The following is a 25,123-nucleotide window of genomic DNA, read 5'->3' as shown; positions in this document are numbered from 1 at the left end:
CCACTTTGGTTTTTTCTGGGTGTGTTTAATCAAAATTGACCAAAGAGAACGGGGAGTGTTTTAGTATAGGGGATTTAAATCATCATTACTTAAACAAATTTAAAAAATAAGATTTGGTGTTCAAATCACTTTTGCATGTCCACAACCTTCCTCAGGTGATGGAACAATTTGTAAAACACTATGTAAATGCAAAAGGAGTTGACTGAACAAAACAGGTAAGAGTTTAATTTGATTTGTGATATCAAGGATAGGTTTATTTTGATAGCTGGTGGACATCAGAAGCGGAGAGACCCGATTTGTGAGTGCTTTGCTGTCTGAGAATAGAGGATGTGTAGAATTGTAAAATAGTCTGTGCAAATCTAGTCACTGTATATGTAGATTTCCCTCATGACTTCATAGGCCAGTTTATAATCATTAAGTCTCATTTAAGTCTCTTCAGAAAAATCTAATGTAGTTGTAATATTAAAAGATGAAGGCAAAAAGATTTCGTATTAAACTTAAATGCAAAAAATAGATGTAAAAACATGTCTGTTGATTTTGAAAGTGGCGTATATTTCTTAAAACAAAATAATACCACAGTAAGTTGACTCCATGTCCTATTTCTCACTTACAGAAGTGGCATACTGTGTGAGCAGTCATGGATGAGAGTTTGGTTGTGCTCCTTCTGCTCTCAGGTTGGTTTGATCATTAGTAATCTGTTTTTATGATGATGTGTGCACATATAAATGGTTTAACATGTTGTTATTACAGGGCTCTTTTGCAGCAGTTCTGCTGTTTCTCGTCAGTATAACTATATAAACATGCGTATGTCGTGGTCAGATGCTCAGAGTTACTGCAGAGAGAGATTCACTGATCTGGCGACTGTAGACACCATGGACGATGTGAACAGGTTAATAAATACAGTGGATGCTGGATACAGTGGATCAGTGTGGATTGGACTGAAGAGAGTGATACCGAAACGCTGGGTTTGGTCGAATGGAGATGATACAATTGCACAGTACAGCAACTGGGGTCCAGGAGAACCAGGCAGTGGAAATGATTGTGTTATTCTCAACCTAACTTGGTCAACGGCAAAATGTTCAGATTTGAATCTCGCCTTATGCCTAAATCGTGAGTTAAATGTTTTTGATATTAAAACACTATATTAAAGCAGCTGTAAAAAGGTAGGTAAGCAACTGTTGTATCTTATATTGTACATGGGTACTTTGTCATTTCCATAAAATGGCAACTACAAAAACAATTATTAAATCCAAAAAATATGTATAAAATACAAACGAATGCATTTTTGAAAGATTTATTAAATGCAGTTCTTTGGCTAAAAAAAAATAGTTCCTAACATCAACACTAAATGGAAATACAATGTGCTTACAGGACAGCATTGTGTCCTAGGATGGAGCTCAAATGTAAACAGAAACTAGAAAATGTACTTAGTGTTATTTTCAATAAATTAACATTAGGAGACCATTTTAAAATTATTATTTCTTTGGATTATATTTATATGTACTGATTTTAAGTAAAAAGCTTGAATATTTTGAAGACATGACATCAGTAATTTATAAAGTATATGTCAAATTACCATTTTACTCAAAATGTTATTATAGAAAATCCAAATAAGAATAATTAATTTTAGGTCTCTTGATATATATATATATATATATATATATATATATATATATATATATATATATATATATATATATATATATATATATATATATAAATAAAGCTAAATATGTTGTTTTGATTTTTTTTTAACAGCCAAAGGTTTCTATGCTGTATCAATATATGAGATGAACTGGCTGGATGCTCAGACTTATTGCAGACAGAAATTCAGAGATCTGGTCACCATTAGCAACTCTAATAATGACAAGTTTGCAAACAGCATGGTGATCATGTCGAAATCACCTGTTTGGATCGGTCTGTACCGGGACTCTTGGGAATGGTCTGACAAATGGAGTCGCTCCTTCAGATACTGGGCAGCAGGTCAACCAACCCAGAGTGCAGAATCTGGTGACTGTGTCGGCATGACAAGAAAGAATTCTGGGCCATGGGCTTCATACAGCTGTGATATACAACAGCCTTTTATCTGCCATGGAGGTGAGATTAACCAGTTACAGAAACCTAAATCTCCTCCTGTAAAAGTTGCTGTTGTTCTGAAGTTATGCTGATGATAATAAAGTTTTTTGATGCATTTTTTAGATGATAAGTTCATCAGGAAGCAGACTGTCAGACTGAGATTGTCCTGTAATGGAAACTGCAAACTGAATGATTCTTCACTCCAGACTGCCGTTCTGAATCAGGTTTGTATCTGTGTTAAATAAGCGGTGATTAATTATCTGAGAATATTAGAATTCAACACTCAAACAAACTATTTTTTGTACTATTTTGTACAAACTTTCATTTATTTGCCTCCTCTATAAATTCACAAATATGCATAACAGGGCAAGGTTCTGTAAAACCATTCTGGGCTGCGTTTCCCGATAACGATTGATCTTAGCACTTAAGAGCGTTTTCTACGAGTCATTTTGCGAACGTTCGTTATTGTTTCACGTGCGTTTCCCAAAAATGCACTTAACACAATTGCACGTAGCCCAGCTTTAAGTGCAACTTAGGAGTCGCTATCCGTTTGTTAAGTGCTGAAATGTCACGCTATAGAATGGCTCGTTATTGTTGCACATGTTATAGCAATCCATATAATTCTTCTTCTACTTGTGTGAATGTATATTCAACTCGAATAACATAAAAAAATATATTTTTGAGCCAGTTTAAAAACATAAATTAACTGGAAATGTCGTACTGTAAAAACACTGTCTTGCTCCAATCTCGCATAAAACTAATTCTAACAGTCCTTGCCGGAAATGACATCAGCATCATTTTCGATATTTATATGAAACCTTAATTAAGTAGAATTATTTATCAATTTCTTTATCAAAAATTGCTTATCTCACATCAAAATAAATAAATAAGTAAATAAATAAATAAATAAATAAGCTCTTACATTTATTTTTGAAAAGTTTAGCCTAATTATTAATTATTATTATTTGTATATTGAATTGTGTAATGTGTAGAAAATATAAATGAATAGAGATATACGTACAAATAAAATGAATAATGACTTTGAAGAGAAGTAAATTGTAGGTGCAATTTGCCGGTTGTCCAGCAGGTGCCCTCATAACTCTGTCTCCTTACGATGCACTTAAGGCTTTACGATTACTCCAGAGCACTCGTAGATCCACGAAGATTTTCAAGTGCTACTTAAGTTACGATGCTTTTGGGAAACAGACCGTAATATTAAGATCAGTCGTACGATCATTTCTACGAACTTCTTAGGCTTACGATGCTTTTGGGAAACGCAGCCCTGATATATTCACTGAGGTCAATCCTGTGTAAAACGCTTTATCAATTTCTCCAGGGCTTTCAATATTGTTGATTTCAGTTTAGTACAAGCACTTTGAAATGTGCATATTTTATTCGTTGGTTGACCCAATCTCAATTATGAGATTGAGACCGTGAGAGTGGTTGAGCTCAAGCAAATGAAAATAAAAAGCAAACAAGAAGCGTCGTGAAAGGGGGCGGGGCATGTCAGATACTAGAGAGCATTTGATTGGTCAGAAGATCTGATGAGAAAGGTTATGTCAACAAAAGTAGTTGATCTATTTGGCAAAAGTGACAAATGGACGCTTATATCTTCTAAATCCTAAAGATCAACAAATATATCAAAATGTAATCCTATATCCTAAAGACTTACATGCTGATACAAAAAAATGTCAAATGTCAAGTCTAAAAAAAAATGTCATTTAACTTCACAGGACCCTGAACAAGAACTAAAACAACTTACATAAAAGCTTGTAATGGTACTGTGAAGCATGGCAGAACTGTTCTCACATTTTGAGCAGAAAGAAACCAACCTCGGTGTCCATTTTCAGACCTTCCTATTCTCTAACATTTCTCCAGCGCAGGAACAGAAATATTTTCCTGTTATCACAGTCCCTACTGTAGCTCTTGGATGATTTCATTGTTTTTCAGTGATTATATAATATGCATTAAAGGGAACCAACACCACTCATATCATGAACATTGGTCTAGATTTGGTTTAGGGCTATTGATAAAATCTAGCCTCTCATGCATTTTATTTTTAATTATTATTATTTTTTCTCCAGGTAACCGAAAGGCTGAAGAGCATGGAGTTGAAAAGTAACAGCAAAATAAGCTGGATAAAGAGTAATGATGGAGAGGTGTTTCATCAGGAAATCAACCGTACAGAAAACCGTTCAGAAGAAGAATGTGAAAAAATACCTTAATCAACAGTTTATCTCTTTAAAATACTTTACACAAACTCAAAGAAAACAGAGTTTAAAAGTTTGAGTTTAATCTAATGGGAATTGGACATTAGTAGAAGTATCTACACTGCAAAAAAAAAAAAAAGTTTCTTGTTTGTAGTCTAAATATCATAGTGCATTGTCATGCGTTATTTAAAAATGAATGATTATATACTCTAGATTAGTTGACATCCAGGAATCTAATTTCCTAAATAATAAACTAAAGTGACCATACATGAAATCTAGCGATCTAGCGACTAGCAATCTTTCTTACCTTCAGAGTGATTGAAAGTTTTTTGTCCAATAATGTGTAGGCATTGAGATTTAAAGAGAAAGGTATATATAACATACTCTATATTAGATATGTTTGTTTATTGAAATGTCCACTCAAGTTTTATATGAGATAACTTCATTGTTTTATGTTCAAACAATTATGTTCTTAGAAATGTTTAAAAATGATTACATTAGCTTAATTGATTTGTGTTGGGACAATAAGAAGAAATTTAGTGAAACCCAGCATTCAAATATCCTAGTCAGGACATTAAAATGGCACATATGGTCACTTTAATCTGTACGTGTTGAACTTGGAAAATATGCTTTTTCAACGTAATCTCACGGCAATTCGTTACTTTTTTGATTTAGTGGCTAATTCATATGAATTTGTACGATCTAATACATACAATTTAGTACGATTTGCTCATCACCCAGTGACGGTTGGGGTTAGGGGTAGGGTTGGGTGCCACTCCTTTTTAAAATTGTACATTTTCGTATGACTGAACTTGTATGAATTCGTACGAATTAGCCACTAAACTGACAAAATGTAAAATACCTACATTTCCTAGTGAGATTAGGCTGGCTTTTCAGTGTGCAACACCTAATGACTGGAACTCTTTACGACATAACCTGAAGTGTGTGTGTGTGTGTGTTCATGTTCAATTGATGTCTAAAACTTTTGTTTTGTAAAAAAGTTTGTAAAATCAATTTCCAGGAGATTAAACCTTGTATTAAAAGGAGAGTTTGGTGTTTATATTTCCAGAATACAAATATTTGCTCAATGAAAACATTTGATATGTTGTTAATTAAATAAAAATGAAAGATAATAAGCAAATAGCACGATTTTGATTGTATTGCATTTTTAAAATGCGGGAATTAGGGTTGTATAATATATTGCTTTAATTCTGTCTCAAATATAGTCAAGATGTTCTGGCTAGTGAAAACATGCAAAGCACCGGCAATGGAAAAAAGCTATTTGAATATCAAAATAACTCTCAACTTCTCTAAATCAACATCATTTTATTATGTTAAACTTTCATTTTGAAAACAAGAACATTTAATGCAAAAAAAGCCTGATATCTTTGAATTCATTATAAGGGAGTAATCCCTTTTACATTTAGACTAGGTATTATGCAAACACTTGAAAAAAAGTCTCACTTTCATGGAAATTACTCTCTCACTCTTCTGAACTAATAAAACAAATGTATGTTAATATAATGGCTACAGGTAAGTTAACAGAGCTGGAATGCATATGCATTTTCTTAATGTTACATAGTCAAACACATCAGATCTGCCGTCAGCAGACACAACACTGGAGATAGATGACGACGTTGTCAATTAGCATAACTAGCTTATGGCAACTTATTGTAATGTTGAACTACTATTTGTCCTCTGAAGCTGCTGTTAAAAACGTGATAATGCCCCAAATATCTGTGATGAACCTCTTGGTATAATTAAGCAACAACATGCTGCAGCATCTTCAATAAAAACAATGAATATCAAAATGACTTAAAGTCTTGCCATCACAATTATGTGGTGTGTTAGTCTTGTGTTAGACCTGCATGCCTATGAAATGCCCTCTGAAATCCTAATGGTCGCTGGAAGTACTGCCATATTTTCCAAAACATCTCATAAACTGAAAATTTTTAAATATAGGGGACTTAATGGTCTTAAAGGCTTAAGGTTTGGTCCACTTTGTAGTTTGCTAAGTTCTGGCTGAGATCCACCTATTTTGGCCCATTTTAAAGTTGTGTTATAAGAAATTAACACAGAGAAGGAGTGTTAAACTAAACAGTTACAAATTGAATTTGACTTGTGATACATGAAAACACAGCAAACAGAAAACAATCAAATAATTAGAGGTAAAGTTAACATTGACACTTTAGTCTTTACCGCAGGTGTTCAGAAATATCACATGACTCCGTCTCTCTCAGTGTATACCTGGGCTGTAACATTACACTCAATTTTGGAGCCTGTATCCCCTTCCTTCTTTTTTGCAATAGTATGCCCTTTAATGTCATTCACTTGTGTTCCCTTAAGTAGTGTGGCTAAAGGCCATGCCCATGCACACGTACACCTGTGGTTGTATTAAATGAGTTTTCCCTGCCTTCATTTAAAAAAAAACACACACATGAAAACACAGAACACTCTGTGATGCATGTTAAGGGCATGCTGAACCAACAAGTGACAATAGAAGCCTTTTATGCCAGGTTCAAATAAAACGTTGAATGAAGTATTTGTGTACATTGCATACAAGTCAATGCAAATGTGAGAATTACTGTCCTGCAGTGCAAACGATGCAGAATATGTGAACATGTGGAATTTGCCTCATTCACATCTTCCATGTTTGGTGTAAACTCTGCCATGTTGGTTAATCATAAAGGAGAAAACAGCGCCCACTCTGGCGTGTGGCAAACACTCTGGTTGTAGTTTCCACACGACCACACTGTAACCACACTGTTCAGAAAATTTTCACCCTTGCTAGAGTTCTCAGGAAAGTTTTGGTTTCAGTTAGGGATGCACAATATATCAGCAGCCATATTGTTATCGGCCGATAAATGCTATTTTTAAGACTATGGTTCCATCGATCAGATGTCGATATCTTCAAGCCGATAAATTACATAATTGTACAGAACTCCCTGCCTCGCACATGCGTGGATGGAACTTGTTCAGACTTGTCTACTGCACAATAATGGATCTCTCCTCACATTGTTTATTCCTTCAAAGTCCGTCCTTTCTTCAGGTGTTATTGCTGTGTGTTAATAACTCATTACGTTTCTTATCATTGTAGATACGTTTGATTGAGTGTCATTGTATATTTTGCTTTAAATCGCCTGAGATAAAAATATTACATGTGTAAACAAAACTGCAGCTATGCAAACATGCTAAACAACACGATGAGTTGTTTGTAATCTAATATGATTATTTGTTATTATCAACGCGTTGCTTGCCATGTGCTGTTGATGTAAGATTGTATTCAGTTTGATCGGAATATTCATATTGATTATAACGAGTGTGCTGAGGGGCTGATCGTTGATCATTTTTCCGGCAATTGACAGCAAGAACGAACATGGAAGCGTTGTCTGATTGACAAGCAGAAGCTACATGTGTTCAAAAGAATCTAAAACGCCAAATAGGATGAATCTATGTCGCATTTTCTAAAGTAATACAATCTGTATCTACCTTTTCGCTTGTAAGGTGGCTTTAAACTGTCAAAACACATCTAAAAAAGACTTTTTTGGACATGACATATTTGTACATATGTACATCACTGTAACACGTTTTATTCAGGAACATTTGAGCTGGTTACAGTCCTTAGCTCTTTCATTTTCATTTTATTTAAAATATTTTTAACTTGATTAAACCCCATTTTGTTATTTAACCTATTATTTTTATGCAACAGTCAAGCTGCATGTTATTTTGCTATAAAGGAAAGGAAATAATAAATTTTTTGCATGCTGATTTACATGAAATCGTGAATATAGGTTTAGATAATCACCTTGCAATTTTAAAATGATAGTTTTTTTCTGAGTATAGACTACTCAGTTCATAAGAGCAGTTCAATCTTTTATGAAGTTTGCTGTATAAAATTGTAACATTGTGAAATATTTATAATTATCGGTCTATATATATCGGCTATCAGTCTCCAAGTCTGAAGTGTTATCGATATCGGTCAAAAAATCCATATAGGTGCATCCCTAGTTTCAGTCACCTGATACTGTGTTTTCTTGTGGACAAACAATCAAACCTGGTGGCCAATACAAACAGCCTTGAAAATATTGTGTAGACAGGGCTAAAAATTGGCTCTCCCCGATGTGAGTTGACTCTTCTCGTTCCCTACAAAAAATCAGCTCACAGAGCCTTTTTTAATAATGCTACACAATTGTAGTTTGTCAAACTACACTGGTCACACTGTAAAATTTCAGTTGTCAGACTGAACTTCAATTAGGATGCGACAAATACACACAACAAATCCCATTGAGCTTGACGTTATGTACACGTGACACATTCATTAACTTACATCTGTAGCATTAATTTTGCTCACAACATGTCTTAATTCTAAAACAAAACAAAAAAAAAGATGTTTTGCCATTTCTCGCAGTGACTTGAAGTTGTCGTACTGACAACTTGGTCTGATGCTCATCGTAGCTAAAATCACACTGAAGGAAAGTGTCTGAACTCAGACACTACCAGAACTTAATTGAAAGGAAATTTTGATCTAAGACTAAATCATCGCTAAAAGAGACAGCTTATTTATGTACAAAACATTTCCACGTCGATAGTGTTCACAAGTCTCCAGGGAAGAAATGAGGGGAGTGCTCACATTACACAACCTGCCATTGCTCCAACTATCATTTCATCAGAATGTCCACATGCTGCAATAAACTTTTATAAGTGAAATTTTAAAAAGATCACATGCTTATGATTGTCCACGGCTGGCCCCGCATTAGCTAACACATGATTCACCAATAAGACGATTCCTAACTTACAATAAATAACCATACCTTAAGCTGCAGTCACGTTAGAGTTTGAGTTTGCGATATTCTATCGTGTGGCGCTGCAAAAAGGGGCAGGATTAAACAAGCTTATTAGACATTTTTAAAAGCGAGCGATTGCTCCATGTTTTCAATTTCTGTCCAAAGAGGACATGTTTTGATCCTCGATTGGTCTCACGCAATCAAGTGATGCGATTTCGCAGGTCAGAGTTCAAAAAAAAAGATTTTGCAACGCAGCAACCTGCGAAACTTGAAGCATGACCCTGCGTTTCCGGTCTGACGCATTCGCGTGCGTATGAATGGAAGTCTATGGAAGGAAAAGCCCAGTGTGACCGCAGCTTTAATATCTTCATCTTAAAAAATCCCCACTCCCACCCTTAATCCTCCCTCCTTTTTCTAGATTAGGTGACATGGCAACCCAGTGATTAGCACTGTTGCCTTACAGCAAAAATGTCACTGGTTAAAAGTCCTTACTAGACCAGTCACCATTTCTGTGCAGAGTTTGCATGTTCACCCCGTGTTCTCGTGGGTTTCCCCCGGGTTCCTCTGTTTCCTCCAACAGTCCAAAAACAAGCTATTTAAGTAATTTGACCATACCAAATTGGCACTATAGATGAGCTCTTAGTCATTAGCCATTAACAAGTTGGGGGAGTTTATGGAGATCTACCTGAGCTCAAATTCCTACCACACACTGCTAGCAGGAGGGAGCCCAGAGCTTGAGGATCTTATAAGCTCAGGGCTCTCTCCTGGGACAGCATGCTAAACAAGCTTCATCCGCTTGTTAAGTGTGACGTTACGCGAAGTGGCTTCCGGGTCCGAGCGCTCTATCAAACTGTATGTGGAGACACATTCATTCATTCATTTTCTTGTCTGCTTAGTCCCTTTATTAATCCTGGGTCGCCACAGCGGAATGAACCGCCAACTTATCCAGCAAGTTTTTATGCAGCGGATGCCCTTCCAGCCGCAACCCATCTCTGGGAAACATCCACACACACATTCACACACTCTCATACACTACGGACAATTTAGCCAACCCAATTCACCTGTACCGCATGTCTTTGGACTGTGGGGGAAACCGGAGCAACCGGAGGAAACCCACGCGAATGCAGGGAGAACATGCAAACTAAACACAGAAACGCCAACTGAGCCGAGGTTCGAACCAGCAAAATTTAATACTTAAATACTTTCGAAATTTAATACGAAAATAGCAATATATAACCATGCCTAATATCCGATGGCCAGAAAGTGATTAATTTGTTATAAATTGTTTAAATGTTGATGTCTATGATGCAGCAAGTTCAGAAACTAATGTGTACACCATGATTTTTAAAAAGAATTCACTTTAATGTGTGATATAACTAAAAAAATGGTCATACATAAATATTTTCTCAATCTAATTGAGTAGCGGCTTGGACCCAGAAACAGTATTCTATACGTCACCGATGCATCATGACTTAAGTGTATTGTCAATCATCAGCTAAGTGTGAACTCTTGAAACTTGCCTCTTGTGTTTGATCTGCATATGCTTTTTAGTTTTATGCTTGCGGTCTATGGATGATCAAGCCAACAACTGTTTAGTTGCCAGCTCAACACTTGCGAAGACCACACAGTTTGATGTTTAATTAAGAAAATTTAGAATGCAGTGTCCTGTGTGCAGTAACCACCCCTCTTATCAATGCTTTGTTTAATCATCTTTCCAACTCCTTTTCCAGTCTAGATTATGAACACCAGCAAGCAGTCATGGATGAAAGTCTGTTTGTGCTGCTTCTGCTGTCAGGTTGGTTTGATCATCTTAAATCTGTTTTTATGATGATGTGTGCACATATAGATGGTTTAACATGTTATTTTTACAGGGCTCTTTTGCAGCAGTTGTGCTGTTTCTCGTCAGTATAACTATATAAACCTGCATATGTCGTGGTCAGATGCTCAGAGTTATTGCAGAGAGAGATTCACAGATCTGGCTACTGTAGACACCATGGATGATGTGAACAGGTTGATAAATACATTAGATGCTGGATACAATGGATCAGTGTGGATTGGACTGAAGAGAGGGACACAGAAATGCTGGGGTTGGTCTAATAGAGAAGATACACTCCCACAGCACACCAACTGGAAGTACAGACATCTAAAAGATGAAGATGAATGTGGCGATTTTGCTCTTGGAGTCTGGCAGAGTTATCCATGCTCATCGAATTTACCCTTTGTTTGCTATAGTGGTAAGTTATATCTATGTTGGTATCTGTGTCAATATTCGGTATAGCTTAAGCCAAGTCTGATACAAATTTTCCATATTTCAATAGAAAGTATTGGATTGATCAGGGTGCAGAAATTGAAGAACTGGACTCAAGCTCAAAGCTTCTGCAGAAGGCGTTACACAGACCTGGTCAACATCCGCAACTCTAAGGAACACAAGCAGCTCAAAAGTGTAACTCCATTAGGATCATGGATCTGGACTGGTCTCTATCGGAATTCTTGGGAATGGTCTGACAAATTGAGTCGCTTCTTCAGATACTGGGCAGCAGGTCAACCTTCCCAGAGTGCAGGATCTGGAGACTGCGTCAGCATGTCACGAAACAATTCTGGGAAATGGTTTGTTGATAATTGTTATCAACAGCGTCCGTTTATCTGCTATGACTGTGAGTTTCACATTAATAAAACACTTTTTGCATATTTTGTTGATCACTCTTCAAAAAGACACAAGTAATGCATCATTTTGCATTTATATACAGATGGATGTTGAGAATAACTGTTCCTTTGTCTATAGACAAGGTAATTAGAAAGCAGATTGTCAGCCTGAATTTTTCCTGTAAGGAAAAATGTGCATTGAACAATCCTTCAGCACAGACTGCCATACTGAACAAGGTTTGTATCTGTCTTAAAATACAATTTTCTTTAGTTTCAGTCAAATTCTGATGCATTAAAACCACTTACCAATGGTGTAACAGTTTTACAGAAAACAAGAATGCTTTAAAGAACATTGTACCCTATTATAATTGTTGTTGATTTGTTGTGTGGTCAAAAGTCATGCACTGTAAAACCCAAAAAGATAACTCAAACCATGTGAGGAAATTGATTGCAGCAATCCATTTAAGTTAAAAAAGTAATCCTAATGAGTACAGTGAACTTAATCCATTTGAGTAAACAAAGCAATCTGAGCACAGTAAAACCCAATAAATGGAGAACTCAAACCAACTGAGTACTGTAAAACCCAATAAGTCAAGTCGACTCAAACTGTTTAGGGAAACAGATTGCAACAAACCATTTGAGTTAAAAAATAAACTGTGTAACGAGGAGTCTGACACAGAGGGATCCATTTGCAGTATATTTATTAAACACAAGCTACGTCCCAAATGGCACACTATACACTATGCACTCATGCACTATGTACTTATGCACTTACACACTCAACAGGATAGTATATGTATGTAGTGGCGTCCCAAATGGCACACTAATGTTTTTTTACTAAGCGGAATTTCAAACCGTTTCCCTGATGACGTTTGACGGTCGCCAAATCAGTGAAATAAACGACTGAATTATCAGATAATACCTGTCGTGAGTATTGCCACATTTACCATCGGGAGGCGCTATAATCACTCTCATAGGAGAATTTTGCTTTCACCATCCAAAATAAATGAAGTTACATGAGCGTCCGATCATGTGCGAACATGTGCGTCCGATAGCTCCGCCCCTTCCGCTACGTAAGCAAACCTGCGTTGAGTGCGTGAAGTGTCCATCATTACACACTTCATTTTAGCGGCTGAATGAGTGCATCATTCGGTTAATTAAAGTGCACTTATTTATAGAATTTTCAGTGTGAACACACTACTTACACTATTTATACTACAAAATTGCGTAGAATAGTGCATAAGTATGTGATTTGGGACGCAGCTACAGTTTAATAACAAGCACACAGTATGCACTAGTGTGCGAACTAACATCAAATGTAGGGATGGCTGACGTGAAACTGATGTTTCGACACAGTGTCGAGATCCCGAAGCGCAAATGTTTCGAAACACTGCACCGAAGCATGATCCGAAGCACCCAAGTCACGTGACTAAAGTGTTTCGAAACACCTAGTCACGTGACTAAAGCGATTCAAAGCATCGATCAGCTTAGAAGCGTTTCAAGAACTGGCAAATCCTCATTTGGCTGCAAAGGTCAAGAAGTAATCTCTGTCTCAAATGGCCTAGAGGACTGTGTGTGTGTGCAAATTGGTCTTGTTCTTTGCATGATGTTTCAGGTTTGAATCCCGACTTGTACAAATACTCTGAAATCATGGTTTTATGTATTTTAAACATGTTTCTGTTTTGTGTAGCCTAAATAGGATACAGCTGCAGTTACGCCATCAATTTAGCATCATTTTTGTAACACTGTAAAACAATAATAAATATTTTTACAGTATGGTTGGGTTTAGGGTTTAGGTAGACATTAATAAAATACAATAAACGGGAAATTTAATGAATAATATAAATAATTCTTGATAACTTCAGGCCACCGTTTTTGATCAAGCAACAACCCTGTTTTAAGACAAAAACAAGACATATTTATTCACAAATTGTTTATTCGGATATCAGACCAATGTTGAAACAAAACGATACAAGAGCAAAGCATTACCAACTGGTATTAAAGCATTTCAAAACAACTGTGACAGCCTAGCTTCGAAACCTACTATCCCCGCATGGAAGTCTTACACCTTATCCACTGTACTGTTACTTGAAGTATCCTGAATACAATGTGGGGTTTAATCCCTCAATTTGTTCAACTGTTCTTTGCTGAAGCTGTTTCAGTGAAATACATAAAAAATGACCACTAGATGTCACTGTAGAGTGGGGTTTCGAAACGTTTCGAAGCTTCGACACATTTGCTTCGACATTTTCAGTGTTTCACCAAGCCTCGCTTTGCCCACCACTAATCAAATGTAGTGAAACTGGGTCGATAGGCTGGCGGCTGGCTGTCAAGGATCGTGATAGCAGGCATGGATCAAAGGCGATATGCAAAGCAGGGTTCGAGGCAGGCGGCGTGGATCAAAGTCGATATACAAGGCAGGGTTCAAGGCAGGCAAGGGACAGTACAGGTAATAACGGGGAGATCAGGCAAGGATATGGACCGCTCAGAAATGTCAGCAAGGCAGAACAAGACTTCGCACTGGAGTGAGTGTTTGGGCTGCTTATATGTGTGTGCATGGGTGATCAGTGTGATGTGCTGCAGGTGTGTTGCAATCAGTGTTTGAGGATGACGTAATGTTAATAGTCCGGTGATAATGACCTCTGCTGGCCAGCCAGGGGAATGACTGGGACCGAGTCGGTGACAATATGAGTACTTGCTCAATTAACTTATTGCCTTCAACACTGAGGTCAAACTCTTTTCAAATGAATAGAATTAACTTTCAGTCAATTTTGAGTTAACTACACTCATTTCATTTGATAAAGTTGACTGTTTGGTTTTACAGTGTATGTATGAGTAGAGTGAGTGTATAAGTATTAGTGGCATAATTAAATGCTTTATTTTGATTCTTGCTTTCTGGTTATCCAGATAAGTGAAAAGCTGAAAAGCATTGGGATGGAAAATAACAGCAACATACAATGGAGAAAGCAAGAATTGGAGGACGTGTTTCACGAGAACAAAGTAAAATAATTCAATGATAATTACTATAACAAAGTGTACATTTTATGCTCAGCACCAAAATTTGTGTCAAGAAATAATTTGCAACTGCTGCTTTTCTGACCAAGCACTTTTTTATAAATAGTCCTTCTTTCTTTTTTGCTGTTTCATGCAGGTGGAGAATAAAAAACCTGGATGCACACAGACTCATGGGGACTTTTGTCATCTTGGAGAATAACATTGAGGTTAACATGGTTATACAGACTTTTAAATCACACAGGAGTTTTTGGAACATGTCAAAATGTAGATCATTTCCTGTGGGGTGGAGCATATATGGTTTGTAGTAGAAACATCACTACGTCTAAGTCCCTAATGGGATGGTAACAAGCCTGTGAGACGTGAGTGTGTTTATTTAGGAATTGAGGACTTAATGACCACTTTTTTATATAATATTGCAAATTTACAATGTTCATGAAGAATAATTCAGGTGTGACTATCAACATCCGTGTTTATTAATTCTAGACATTACAAAAGTAAGAAAAATGTATCAGATGCTGGTTAATTTTGTCCTTTGACCACTAGAGGATGACAAAGTATTTCAAGTGATGCATAATGTATCTAGATGCAATGCAGTTGAAAGAAAAATGTTACAATTAAATATGTATAAAGATAATTTTATATAGGAGAAAAATATAGTTTAACATAATCAAGATCAAATTTAATCAGCACCTACTTCAATTTGACCTGAATGAATGTCTGAAGGAATGTGTAGACTGCTATTTATAATGTAAAAATCAAGAATTCAATTGCGTTTCTACATATATTGGAATCAAATGAAAATAATAGAAGCTGAGTTTGAGTAATGACATTAAAGAATAGGTTAACAATCTAAAAATAGCTATTTAGTTCATAAGAGTTTAAAAGTATATAAAAACAATTGAGATTAGTGTGTTGAAAAAAAAAGGTAATTTAATGATACATCTTTGAGAAATATGAGCTAATCTAAAGTGTAACCATATTATTAACCCTCTACCGCACGCATTATGAAAAATCTGTAAAAAATATATATATACATTTGATAGATTTGTTTTTCTTTTCTTAAAATGACTTAACTTGAAGTGCTGTAAAAAAAAAAAAAAAATTGGAAAAAAAATATTTTTTAAGGTACTTTATGATATGTTGCCATAAGGCAACAACATCCAACAGTGGACCTAATTAAGAAATTTCAAATGTAAAACTTTCCTCATAATTAATAATTTTTTTGTTTGAAATAATTTAATTGGGCGAGGCAGTGGCGCAGTAGGTAGGGCTGTTGCCTCACAGCAATAAGGTCGCTGGGTCGCTGGTTTGAACCTTGGCTCAGTTGGCGTTTCTGTGTGGAGTTTCCCAGAGATGGGTTGCAGCTGGAAGGGCATCCGCTGCGTAAAAAACTTGCTGGATAAGTTGGTGGTTCATTCCCCGGATTAATAAAGGGACTAAGCCAACAAGAAAATAAATGAATGAATAATTTAATTAGTATTTCAGTATTATAAGCTTTAACACAGAACTTATAAATAACACGTTATACACATTTCACCACAACTCATATTCCAACAGCTTTCATTTATTCCATTCTTTTTTGCTGAATATTGAAAACAATTATAATATTGTATTATCATGTAAACAGCACACAGTAAATATAAATATTTTTCCAGTAAATATTATAACAAATAAATAACAAGTCTAGTATATCCAGATGCATCAGAATAATGTAGCTTCTAGCTAACAATGTGTGTGTATATATATATATATATATATATATATATATATATATATATATATATATATATATATATATATATATATATATATATATATATATATATATATATATATATATATAATGCTATACTATACTACGCCTGTCTTATCTGCCTCTGAGCTAACTTACCTGAACTTTCTCTATCAAATGTCCAGTCTGCCTCATTCTCATAGTCACTAAAACCCATCTCACCCTCACTTTTATCTGCAGGAAAAGCCAGTTCTGTCCTTTTCTTGTTTCATTTACCATAGAACATGGTGGTGCTCGCTAATACACTGTTCCCTGTACTGATATCTATTCAAAAGTAGTACTGCCATTAAAAATATATTTTATTTATAATGCAAATGCCATTAACACATGACTAATCAACATTATATAACTAGCTTTCAAGTTTTTTTTTTGTATAAATTAAAAGTTCACAGCTGACCTTGCTAGCTAGCTAACCCATTGCAATATCGCATGTTCCACTATTGCACTGTGTAGCCATTTGGTAACACAAACATTTGATCGATTTACAAAAAAATAATTTGATTTTAAAAAAATTAGCTGTGATTATGTCATCATAACTTACTTGAGTTGATGTTTCAGATTTTTTTGTTGATCTGACATCATTTAATCCTTTGTTTTTATTGACGTTTACATTTGCATTTAGCAACTACTCACAACAACACTACAGAAAAACACTGGATGTCATGTGACTTAACCAAAGCACATCATTGGCTACTCTAAGGTCTTCTCTTTCCAACAAAAAAAAAAAAAGATATTAGTCTTAAAGTAACAGTGGCAGGGAAATGAACATATGTTGCCATATGGTTACGCTGTGCAGTAGAGGGTTAAATATTATTTTTATATTATTGTATACATTATTTATACAATGATGACCATGTTATTTTTCTTCTGATCTTTTAATTTATATACTTGAATACTGTTATTGTTAGACTCTCCAGAAAACCATAAAGCACTGTTTATTTAACCTTTTAGGCTAATAATTAATATTTTAAGCAGATGCACTGCAGTGAAAAAGACTTGATTTGCCCAGTCTTTCTAAATTGATGAAATCTTTCCAAATAGAGCTATTCAATTCATCTGATAATATATATCAGACTAGGACAAACGGCTAATAGGCTAAGGTCTAAACAAAGGAAAACAAGACAAGGATAACGCGTTGTAATGTCACTTTACAGCTAACAAGACTCGGCAATTGTGTATGTGTTTGAGCAGTATTTATGGTCCATGAATTAGTCTTTGAGCAGCTTCAGCTGTGCAAGTGTACTCAGTGGAGACCAATGACTGTAAAAAAACTGCACAATAAGCAGCTGTGTGTGTGTGTGTGTGTGTGTGTGTGTGTGTGTGTGTGTGTGTGTGTGTGTGTGTGTGTGTGTGTGTGTGTGTGTGTGTGGTATGACTGAATATGTAGTCCATTTTTAAGCAGATTTGTAGTTCTATGAGCGTGAATGTTTTCCAGCGATCTCTGGTGGTTAGAGGTCGCTGGTGATTGTGACAATTGTAATATATATCGCAGCAAAACCAAAAATATCAATGTTAGATTTTTACAATATCGTGCGGCCCTAGCACAAATATAATATTGTAAAGCATCTATAAAAAACATTAATTGAGTTTTGTGAGGGATGTACTCATATATTCTGAGCACTATGTATAGTAGATTAAGGTTAGTAGTTTTAGTGGAAAATGATGAGTGGCTCAAAGTCACGAAACAAACAATATACTGAAAGAAAAACACACAGAGTGAAGCAAGTGCATCAACTCAGTTCTTTAACTGGTCTTTATAGGACAGCCAAATGAGGATGGAAATTAGAATCTAATTCTTGTGTTTTGCATGATGTGCCACATTTTGTGCTACAATGTTGAGTTCACTGTTCCATTACTTTAATTTACTAGAGAAAGAAGAGCTTAGAGGTAATACTTACTTTGCATCTCTCAACAGAAAATGCAGAACCTTTTATGATCCAAATTTGAGCGAAATATTACAGTCAAATTTAAAGCTACGACAGATACCACATAGACCTGGCCATCATTCTGAACTCATTCTGAACTTCATTCTCTATACAAGTGATGTCTTGAAGCTGTCATTATATAGTCAATATATAGACTATTTCAAGGTGGCGATGTCACTGGCATATGAACATTTCCTGCTTGTAACCAAACTATTTCATAACTGTAACAACAGGCAATTTCATCATATCTTTATGGTAAAATGGCCACCATAACATTGTTTAGCCATTTTGAATTCTTGGAAGCTATGGAAATTCAAAATGTAAAACAGAAAATACATTAAGACCATTGTAATTGTTTACATCCCTCAAAATGGTCCATAGTACTTTCACTTTTCTTCTATTATTACTACACATAACTCATTTTTATGTTTTGTTTATGTCTGTAAATTAGCAGCTTTCTGTATTTTGTGATTTATGTTTTTGTTTTTTTACTTGTCCCCATTTATTTATGCTTTTGTATTACCTTATTGTTACATAACCAGCGATCGCTCTCCAGAGATCGCTGGTTCCCACACAATAACTATGGACTACACTTCCGCCTTCCCCTGGACTACATATTCATTCATGCTCTCCGGTCACACTCACTCATCTAGACTGATTACACTCGCAACACCTGAGGACTATCAGAGACTGATTACACACCCTACATAAGCCACTAATTTACCCATCCAGTTTGCCGAGTCTTGTTTATCCTGTGATAACACTACAACGCGGTTTCACTGTCTTGGTTTCCCGTGTTTATACCTTAGCCTTGTATTCCTGTTCTCCCTATTTGCCGCCTGCCTTTTGACCTATTGCCTGTTATAGGAATACGATTCTGGACTGCCTGTTTATACCCGTTTGCACCTGATTAGACCATTGCTTGCCTGACACGAATAAACCTGCATTGTGGATCTTACCTTCTGTTGTGAGTGTCATCCCCCCGGCGTTACACTTATGACTTTTATTGACATTTTTAATAGTTTAAATTGATATATTGTCTGGAGTGGTGTTGTAAATTTATGGTACAAAAACATTTTCTGTTATTATACAGACATTTTCTGATGGTGGATGAAGAGATTTTTCCCAAAAAGTGCTTTATAAATGTAAGGAATTATTATTATTCATTTTCTTTTCAGCTTAGTCCCTTTATTAGTCTTAGCCTATGTTGTACATATAATAATCAAATGCATATCCTGCAAGGGCATAAGGCAGTATTGCTATTGAACTGATGCACTGCAACGTTTGACTTGTGAAAAAAAAAGCAGCTGCTAACATTTTGTTTACAAAACATCCGTGAAGGACTTTGTGACCTATTCAAAACCATCTGAGTATCCTGCCACTCCCTGAGTCACTCAAGTTCCACAATAATCATATTATTTCATGTATTGCAGTACTTAGCACATTGAGAGATTTTAATAAAACTTTATGGTTAAAGTTTTTGTTAATAAATTAAATAAATACACCTTATTAATGATAAAATAAGTAGATTGTCATTAAAGTGCATAGTTTTTAAGCACACCTGGCTTATGTTAAAAACGTACAGCAGATGCAAAAAACAAAAAAGATTACGCAAGCATGCATATGTTTCTTAAAAACTCTGTGCTAGTGAAACTGGACAGGGCATCATTCCATATTTGTGATATATTACATTTCATTCCCATGAGGCACTTAAAGATTGATGATGTGGGCTAATAACTAAATGGCATAATGTTTTGTTGGGATAGCCTTTAAATGAAAAAAAAAGTTTTAAAAAAATTTCCCAGATTTTCAATATTTCACACACATTTGGGAAAAAAGTTTTTGGTAACAAAAATGATTTGCTCATATGGACACACAAATTCATACATGTGTGAAGTGAACAACTGACATGTTTTATATTACTTTTTACATTTACATTACATTACAAATGGTTCCGTTTTATTATATTCATTCATTCATTTTCTTGTCGGCTTGGTCCCTTTATTAATCTGGGGTCACCACAGCGGATTGAACCGCCAACTTATCCAGCAAGTTTTTACGCAGCCTTCCAGCCGCAACCCATCTCTGGGAAACATCCACACATACACACACACACTCATACACTACGGACAATTTAGCCTACCCAATTCACCTGTACCACATGTCTTTGGACTGTGGGGGAAACCGGAGTACCCGGAGGAAACCCACGCGTACGCAGGGAGAACATGCAAACTACACACAGAAACGCCAACTGAGCCGAGGATCGAACCAGCGACCCAGCGACCCAGGCGAACATGGTACCCACTGCACCACTGTGTCGCCTGTTTTATTATATTATTGAATATTTTTACAATACTTGCCTTTTATTTACAGTGAAAACATGTTCGCATCATTCGCACATCTACATGACAATGTCCCACTTAAGTTGATACATCTTGCATTAATAAGGTTAATTATTAAACGGTTGTCAATTTAAATGGTATTGGAATTTGTGCAAACTGACATTTTAAATTTACATTTTTGTAGTTCAAGGAACAAGGCATCTAATAATACTTTTGATATACAAAAACATTGCATGAAATAACACCAAACTCAGATCGTCCATAATGCACACACATTTCTGTCACATAAGTAAGGTCATACTATATTCTCGAAATAGAAAACAACATACATTTAAATATACGTCAGCATCCTCAAACGATAATTTTAAAAGAAAAAACAAATGTTTTGTTTGTTTGCATGATGACTGTGAAGGACACTGTGTCCTATTCAAAACAACATGGTGGTGACATAGGTCTACCAATCGCTGCAACATAGCAACATGTATATAATCATCACACACACACATGCTCGGTTCAGATGCATTTCACTCCAAACAGAAGAAAGCTTTGACACACTCCAAACATGAATGTGAAAACTGCTCTGCTTTTTCTTCTCTCAGGTAACACAATTTTTAGTTTTGGTCTGTATATTTGCGTTTATAATTGAATTGTTCACATGTCTTTTCACTGTTTGACTAATTCCATAAAAGAGATTCAAAGAAGACTTTGCAAGAACGTGATTCAAATTATAACATTCCCTCTGGGTCCTCCTGGAGTTTTTCAGTCTGTGTTTTTCCTTCTCTCTTACAGCTCTTTCTGGGAGTTATTCTCTTCTCCCTAGGAAATTCTATTATGAACCTAAAACAACATTGTCATGGACGCTAGCTCAGACTGAATGCAGACAGAAATACACAGATCTGGCTTTTGTGAACAGTAAGGCGGATCTAGACAAAATGTCTGCAATCTATGTGAATAATTATATCTCATCCTCTAGCTGGATAGGGGGTTCTAATTTGAATTCGGATTCACAAAACACTACGCAAATTGACAGTTCCCCACAGGACAGAATAAAATGCCCTGCAATCGACACTCACTCCTGGAAAGAGACAGACGAGAAGTGCTTGAACGCACTACCATTTTACTGTAGCCAAGGTAAGAATATCTTTGCATTTTAGCGCAAGTAAAGTGAAAAGACTGAAAGTCTGAACATATTTGTTTTGTTTTAAACATGATTTTATCTGCATATGTATCGTAGATGAAGGCAAACGGGTGTTTATACGACTGAAACTCAAGCCTAATAGACAAGTGGACCTTACAGACCCTGAAATAAGGGCAAACATATTAGATGAGGTAAAAATGATCTCTTCTATTTGATGTAATGTGCTTCAAGTTAAATGTTTGAATGTTAACAGTGCATTTAAAAACAGTATGCTGAAATATCAAAATGGAAATCATTTAATTATTGAAATTTACTCATTTTTGTCCTTCAGATCAATGGGAAATTCAACAAAACTAGTCTTGGTGATGTTGTCAAAATACAGTGGACCACAAGTCTAGAAAGACCAGTAAAAGGCAAAGTCAACATAACGTCTGCCATTGAACAAAATGATGTCTGCAGCTGAATTACTCAATCATTTTGGTTTATTTTTAATATCTCTGCGATATACAACTGCAGTTGTTTCACTTAATTACAAAACTAGGTCCCACTTTATATTAAGTGGCCTTAACTAAGATGTACTTACACAGGAATTAATAGTTTGTTACAATGTTCTTATTGTGTAAATACATGTATTTACTGTGTTTATGCTTGATTAAATACATGTATGTAATTACATCTGTAGTTAACTTTTGTAATTACATTTGTAAATACACTGTTGACCATCCATTACACCTTAACCCACCCTTAAACCTACCCATACCACCAAACCTGTTCATAACCCAACCTCTATCCCAACTCAAAAGCACCACAAGTGTTCTAAAATACATTATAAACACAGTAAGTACATTGTATTTATTTTATGTAAGCACATAGTAGTTAAGGACACTTAATATAAAGTGGGACCGAAAGCTATCACAGTAATGCATTTATGTGTACTTTATATTTTATCTGTATTTTTATGGTCTTTTTGGTCTTTATCCAGACCTGAGCTCTGTAAAAGCGGAGGGAAAGTATCATGAGAAGTCACCCAAAATTATGTTGTTCAGTTACTTTTAAGCAAAAAAGATTTAATATTTCGATTTTTTTTTTTTACTTTATTGAAATGACAAAATCTGGTAAGTCTGGTAAGTCTTTAAAAGTGTTGGTGCTTTTCACATGAAAACACCCATGTAAATAAAATAATTAATCATTGTCATTCTTTAAAAAAGACAAATAAAAATAAGACCTGAAAAAATAAAAATCACACTTGCGTTGTTTGCAGACTGCACTACAAGCATAGATTTGATAATGTCCTCCACTAGTGGTGTAACAGATCACAAATCTCACAGTTTGTATCACATTATGGCTTTTTAGTCACAGATCTGACCATTTTTCGGATCAGCCAAAAAGGGGAAGAGACAAATGTAATTTGCTTTCCATTAATTACAAAAACTTACAGGTTTAACAAACAGGACTTAGAACCTGTCATTTTATTAAAAATAAAATGAAGGAATAACCAGCTAAATAAAAATTCTCTGTAAAATATTCAGAACTGTGAAAAAAATCACTGTTACTACTGTTGCTGATAACGCTAAATCTAATCTAATGTATAAATCTAACATTATAATCAGTACAACCCATATTTATTTTAGTGTAATTATTAATAAATGATTTAGTTAATCACTTAAAACTTTGTTTCATTGCTAGATGTATTATTTTCGAAGAATTATTCAGTGGCATATTTTTGATGGCTTGATGACCACCTATTGGTTAAATAATGTAATTGCTGCCTACAACTTTCAGTTTTGAGCATCTTTAAATACACATGACAGTGAATATAATCTTTACTATAAACATCAGTGGTTTTATCTTAACTATAAGCTGTTATCCCAATACTGTGTTAACTGTCTATTTATAATGTTGTAACTAACTCAAAAGACTCTCAAAAGATTCCGATATTTTAACAATTAATTGTGCAGCTTACATTGAATGCATTAATGCAGGCTTAACAAGTAGTGACAGAAACACTTTTAATAACCTAAGAAACCCATCACATCCTGAATAACCTACCACAACATCTTCCTTTATCACTATATTTTACAGAAAAGCCTAAATGCTTTCTTACATGTGATTTGAATGACGTGAGTTTTGAGTTTTGATAAAAGTTTAGAAAATTTGAAAATGGACGAAATATTTTCTATAAAGCTGCTTCTGACCATGACACGTTCACACTTATGGTTATAAGAGACGTGTTTAAAGAGTTATATGAAGCATCCTTCATTAATTCTCTAAGGTCAGGCAAGATCTTCTCTTAAGGTTCATTTTTAGAGGGAAAATGTGCTTAATGTATAATAAAGCTTGAAGCATTAGAATCGGTACTCGATATCGGCTGATCACCATGACAAGGAATTAGTACTCTGTATCGGCTCCAAAAATCCTGATCGGAGCATCCCTATCTTTCACTCAACTTGGCTGTCTGAGTGACAATACTCCCCCTGGCTGTACAAGACTGATCTTAGTAATTAAGTCAGCTATTACACCATTAGGAAAAGGGATACTTAAGTAAAGGTCAAGTATAAAAGTATACTTTATTTAGTAAAGTTTAAAAAGTTTAAAATTTACTTTATTAATATATATCTCACCAGAAGAATACACTGCAGTGACAAAAGCTGCACAGTTTGTGGATAAAAAAGATATAAAAAGATATAAAACTAAATGTTAATTTTTAGCTTAACGGTTGTACAATTCAAATAATTGTTTGGTCATTTACTGCTGTCATTAAAAGAAACAAAATAACACCATGATGACTCCTTGTGTCAGTCTGAATAGTCACGCCGCTCCACAAAATAACAAGTGTAACTCCATCCTGTTATACACGAGATTGTTTTACTGTAATAAATTTATAACAAAATGTAAAAAAAAAAATGTAAAAAAAAGAAAATGCTTTATCAGTTATAGTTAATATAAAGCAACTTTTTTGTTATTATTTAAATATTATTAAATAAATGAGGAAATTACCCATGATGACTATATTGACCTTCAGCCCACTAGCCTCAAAGTTTGGTTATTGTCCCTTGATAAGAAAAGGGCACCCCTGGTTTCAACTGAAAATGTCAACAAGTTATGATTCAGTTATGTTGTTTGTAGTTTAAGTCAGCAGACGGCACTATCAGACAGATTTTAAGAACTCACAGTCATTCTTTCTATTCAGTAAAATCC

The 25,123-nt window shown here is 35.2% G+C and overlaps 3 protein-coding genes across 3 annotated transcripts; all 3 read left to right on the top strand.

Moving 5' to 3' along the window:
• The first annotated feature begins 573 nt into the window (after positions 1 to 573).
• LOC100536834 (macrophage mannose receptor 1-like) lies at positions 574 to 4,442 on the top strand. Its single transcript, XM_087241537.1, has 5 exons — positions 574 to 674; positions 751 to 1,110; positions 1,759 to 2,097; positions 2,200 to 2,300; positions 4,161 to 4,442. Exons 1-5 carry the CDS (start codon positions 638 to 640, stop codon positions 4,299 to 4,301), a joined length of 978 nt encoding a protein of 325 aa, XP_087097663.1. The 5' UTR covers positions 574 to 637; the 3' UTR covers positions 4,302 to 4,442.
• A 6,362-nt stretch (positions 4,443 to 10,804) lies between these two features.
• LOC141378916 (C-type mannose receptor 2-like) lies at positions 10,805 to 15,814 on the top strand. Its single transcript, XM_087241536.1, has 6 exons — positions 10,805 to 10,865; positions 10,942 to 11,304; positions 11,389 to 11,724; positions 11,853 to 11,950; positions 14,621 to 14,713; positions 14,865 to 15,814. The coding sequence occupies exons 1-6, from the start codon at positions 10,829 to 10,831 to the stop codon at positions 14,925 to 14,927; spliced, it is 990 nt and encodes a 329-aa protein (XP_087097662.1). The 5' UTR covers positions 10,805 to 10,828; the 3' UTR covers positions 14,928 to 15,814.
• Positions 15,815 to 21,300: 5,486 nt separating this feature from the next.
• On the top strand, positions 21,301 to 24,684 carry LOC110437927 (uncharacterized). The gene is made up of 5 exons (XM_087241605.1): positions 21,301 to 21,386; positions 21,577 to 21,918; positions 22,022 to 22,116; positions 22,257 to 24,466; positions 24,553 to 24,684. Exons 1-4 carry the CDS (start codon positions 21,350 to 21,352, stop codon positions 22,386 to 22,388), a joined length of 606 nt encoding a protein of 201 aa, XP_087097731.1. The 5' UTR covers positions 21,301 to 21,349; the 3' UTR covers positions 22,389 to 24,466; positions 24,553 to 24,684.
• Positions 24,685 to 25,123: the final 439 nt, after the last annotated feature.

Source organism: Danio rerio, chromosome 2, assembly GCF_052040795.2.
Source record: "Danio rerio strain M-AB ecotype USA chromosome 2, GRCz13ab, whole genome shotgun sequence".
Classification (NCBI taxonomy): domain Eukaryota; kingdom Metazoa; phylum Chordata; class Actinopteri; order Cypriniformes; family Danionidae; genus Danio; species Danio rerio.
Note: the sequence above shows the minus strand (reverse complement) of the source record. Positions and strands in the feature narration are given on the sequence as shown.

What these genes read in the sequence shown, in the direction of transcription:
- LOC100536834 (XM_087241537.1), top strand. Translation starts at nt 638, where the DNA reads ATGGATGAGAGTTTGGTTGTGCTCCTTCTGCTCTCAG. An exon ending in TGTGCTCCTTCTGCTCTCAG is followed by an intron (nt 675 to 750) that starts GTTGGTTTGATC and finishes TTGTTATTACAG; the next exon opens with GGCTCTTTTGCAGCAGTTCT. An exon ending in TCTCGCCTTATGCCTAAATC is followed by an intron (nt 1,111 to 1,758) that starts GTGAGTTAAATG and finishes TTTTTTTAACAG; the next exon opens with CCAAAGGTTTCTATGCTGTA.
- LOC141378916 (XM_087241536.1), top strand. Translation starts at nt 10,829, where the DNA reads ATGGATGAAAGTCTGTTTGTGCTGCTTCTGCTGTCAG. An exon ending in TGTGCTGCTTCTGCTGTCAG is followed by an intron (nt 10,866 to 10,941) that starts GTTGGTTTGATC and finishes TTATTTTTACAG; the next exon opens with GGCTCTTTTGCAGCAGTTGT. An exon ending in TCCGTTTATCTGCTATGACT is followed by an intron (nt 11,725 to 11,852) that starts GTGAGTTTCACA and finishes CTTTGTCTATAG; the next exon opens with ACAAGGTAATTAGAAAGCAG.
- LOC110437927 (XM_087241605.1), top strand. Translation starts at nt 21,350, where the DNA reads ATGAATGTGAAAACTGCTCTGCTTTTTCTTCTCTCAG. An exon ending in ACCATTTTACTGTAGCCAAG is followed by an intron (nt 21,919 to 22,021) that starts GTAAGAATATCT and finishes TATGTATCGTAG; the next exon opens with ATGAAGGCAAACGGGTGTTT. An exon ending in GGGCAAACATATTAGATGAG is followed by an intron (nt 22,117 to 22,256) that starts GTAAAAATGATC and finishes TTTGTCCTTCAG; the next exon opens with ATCAATGGGAAATTCAACAA.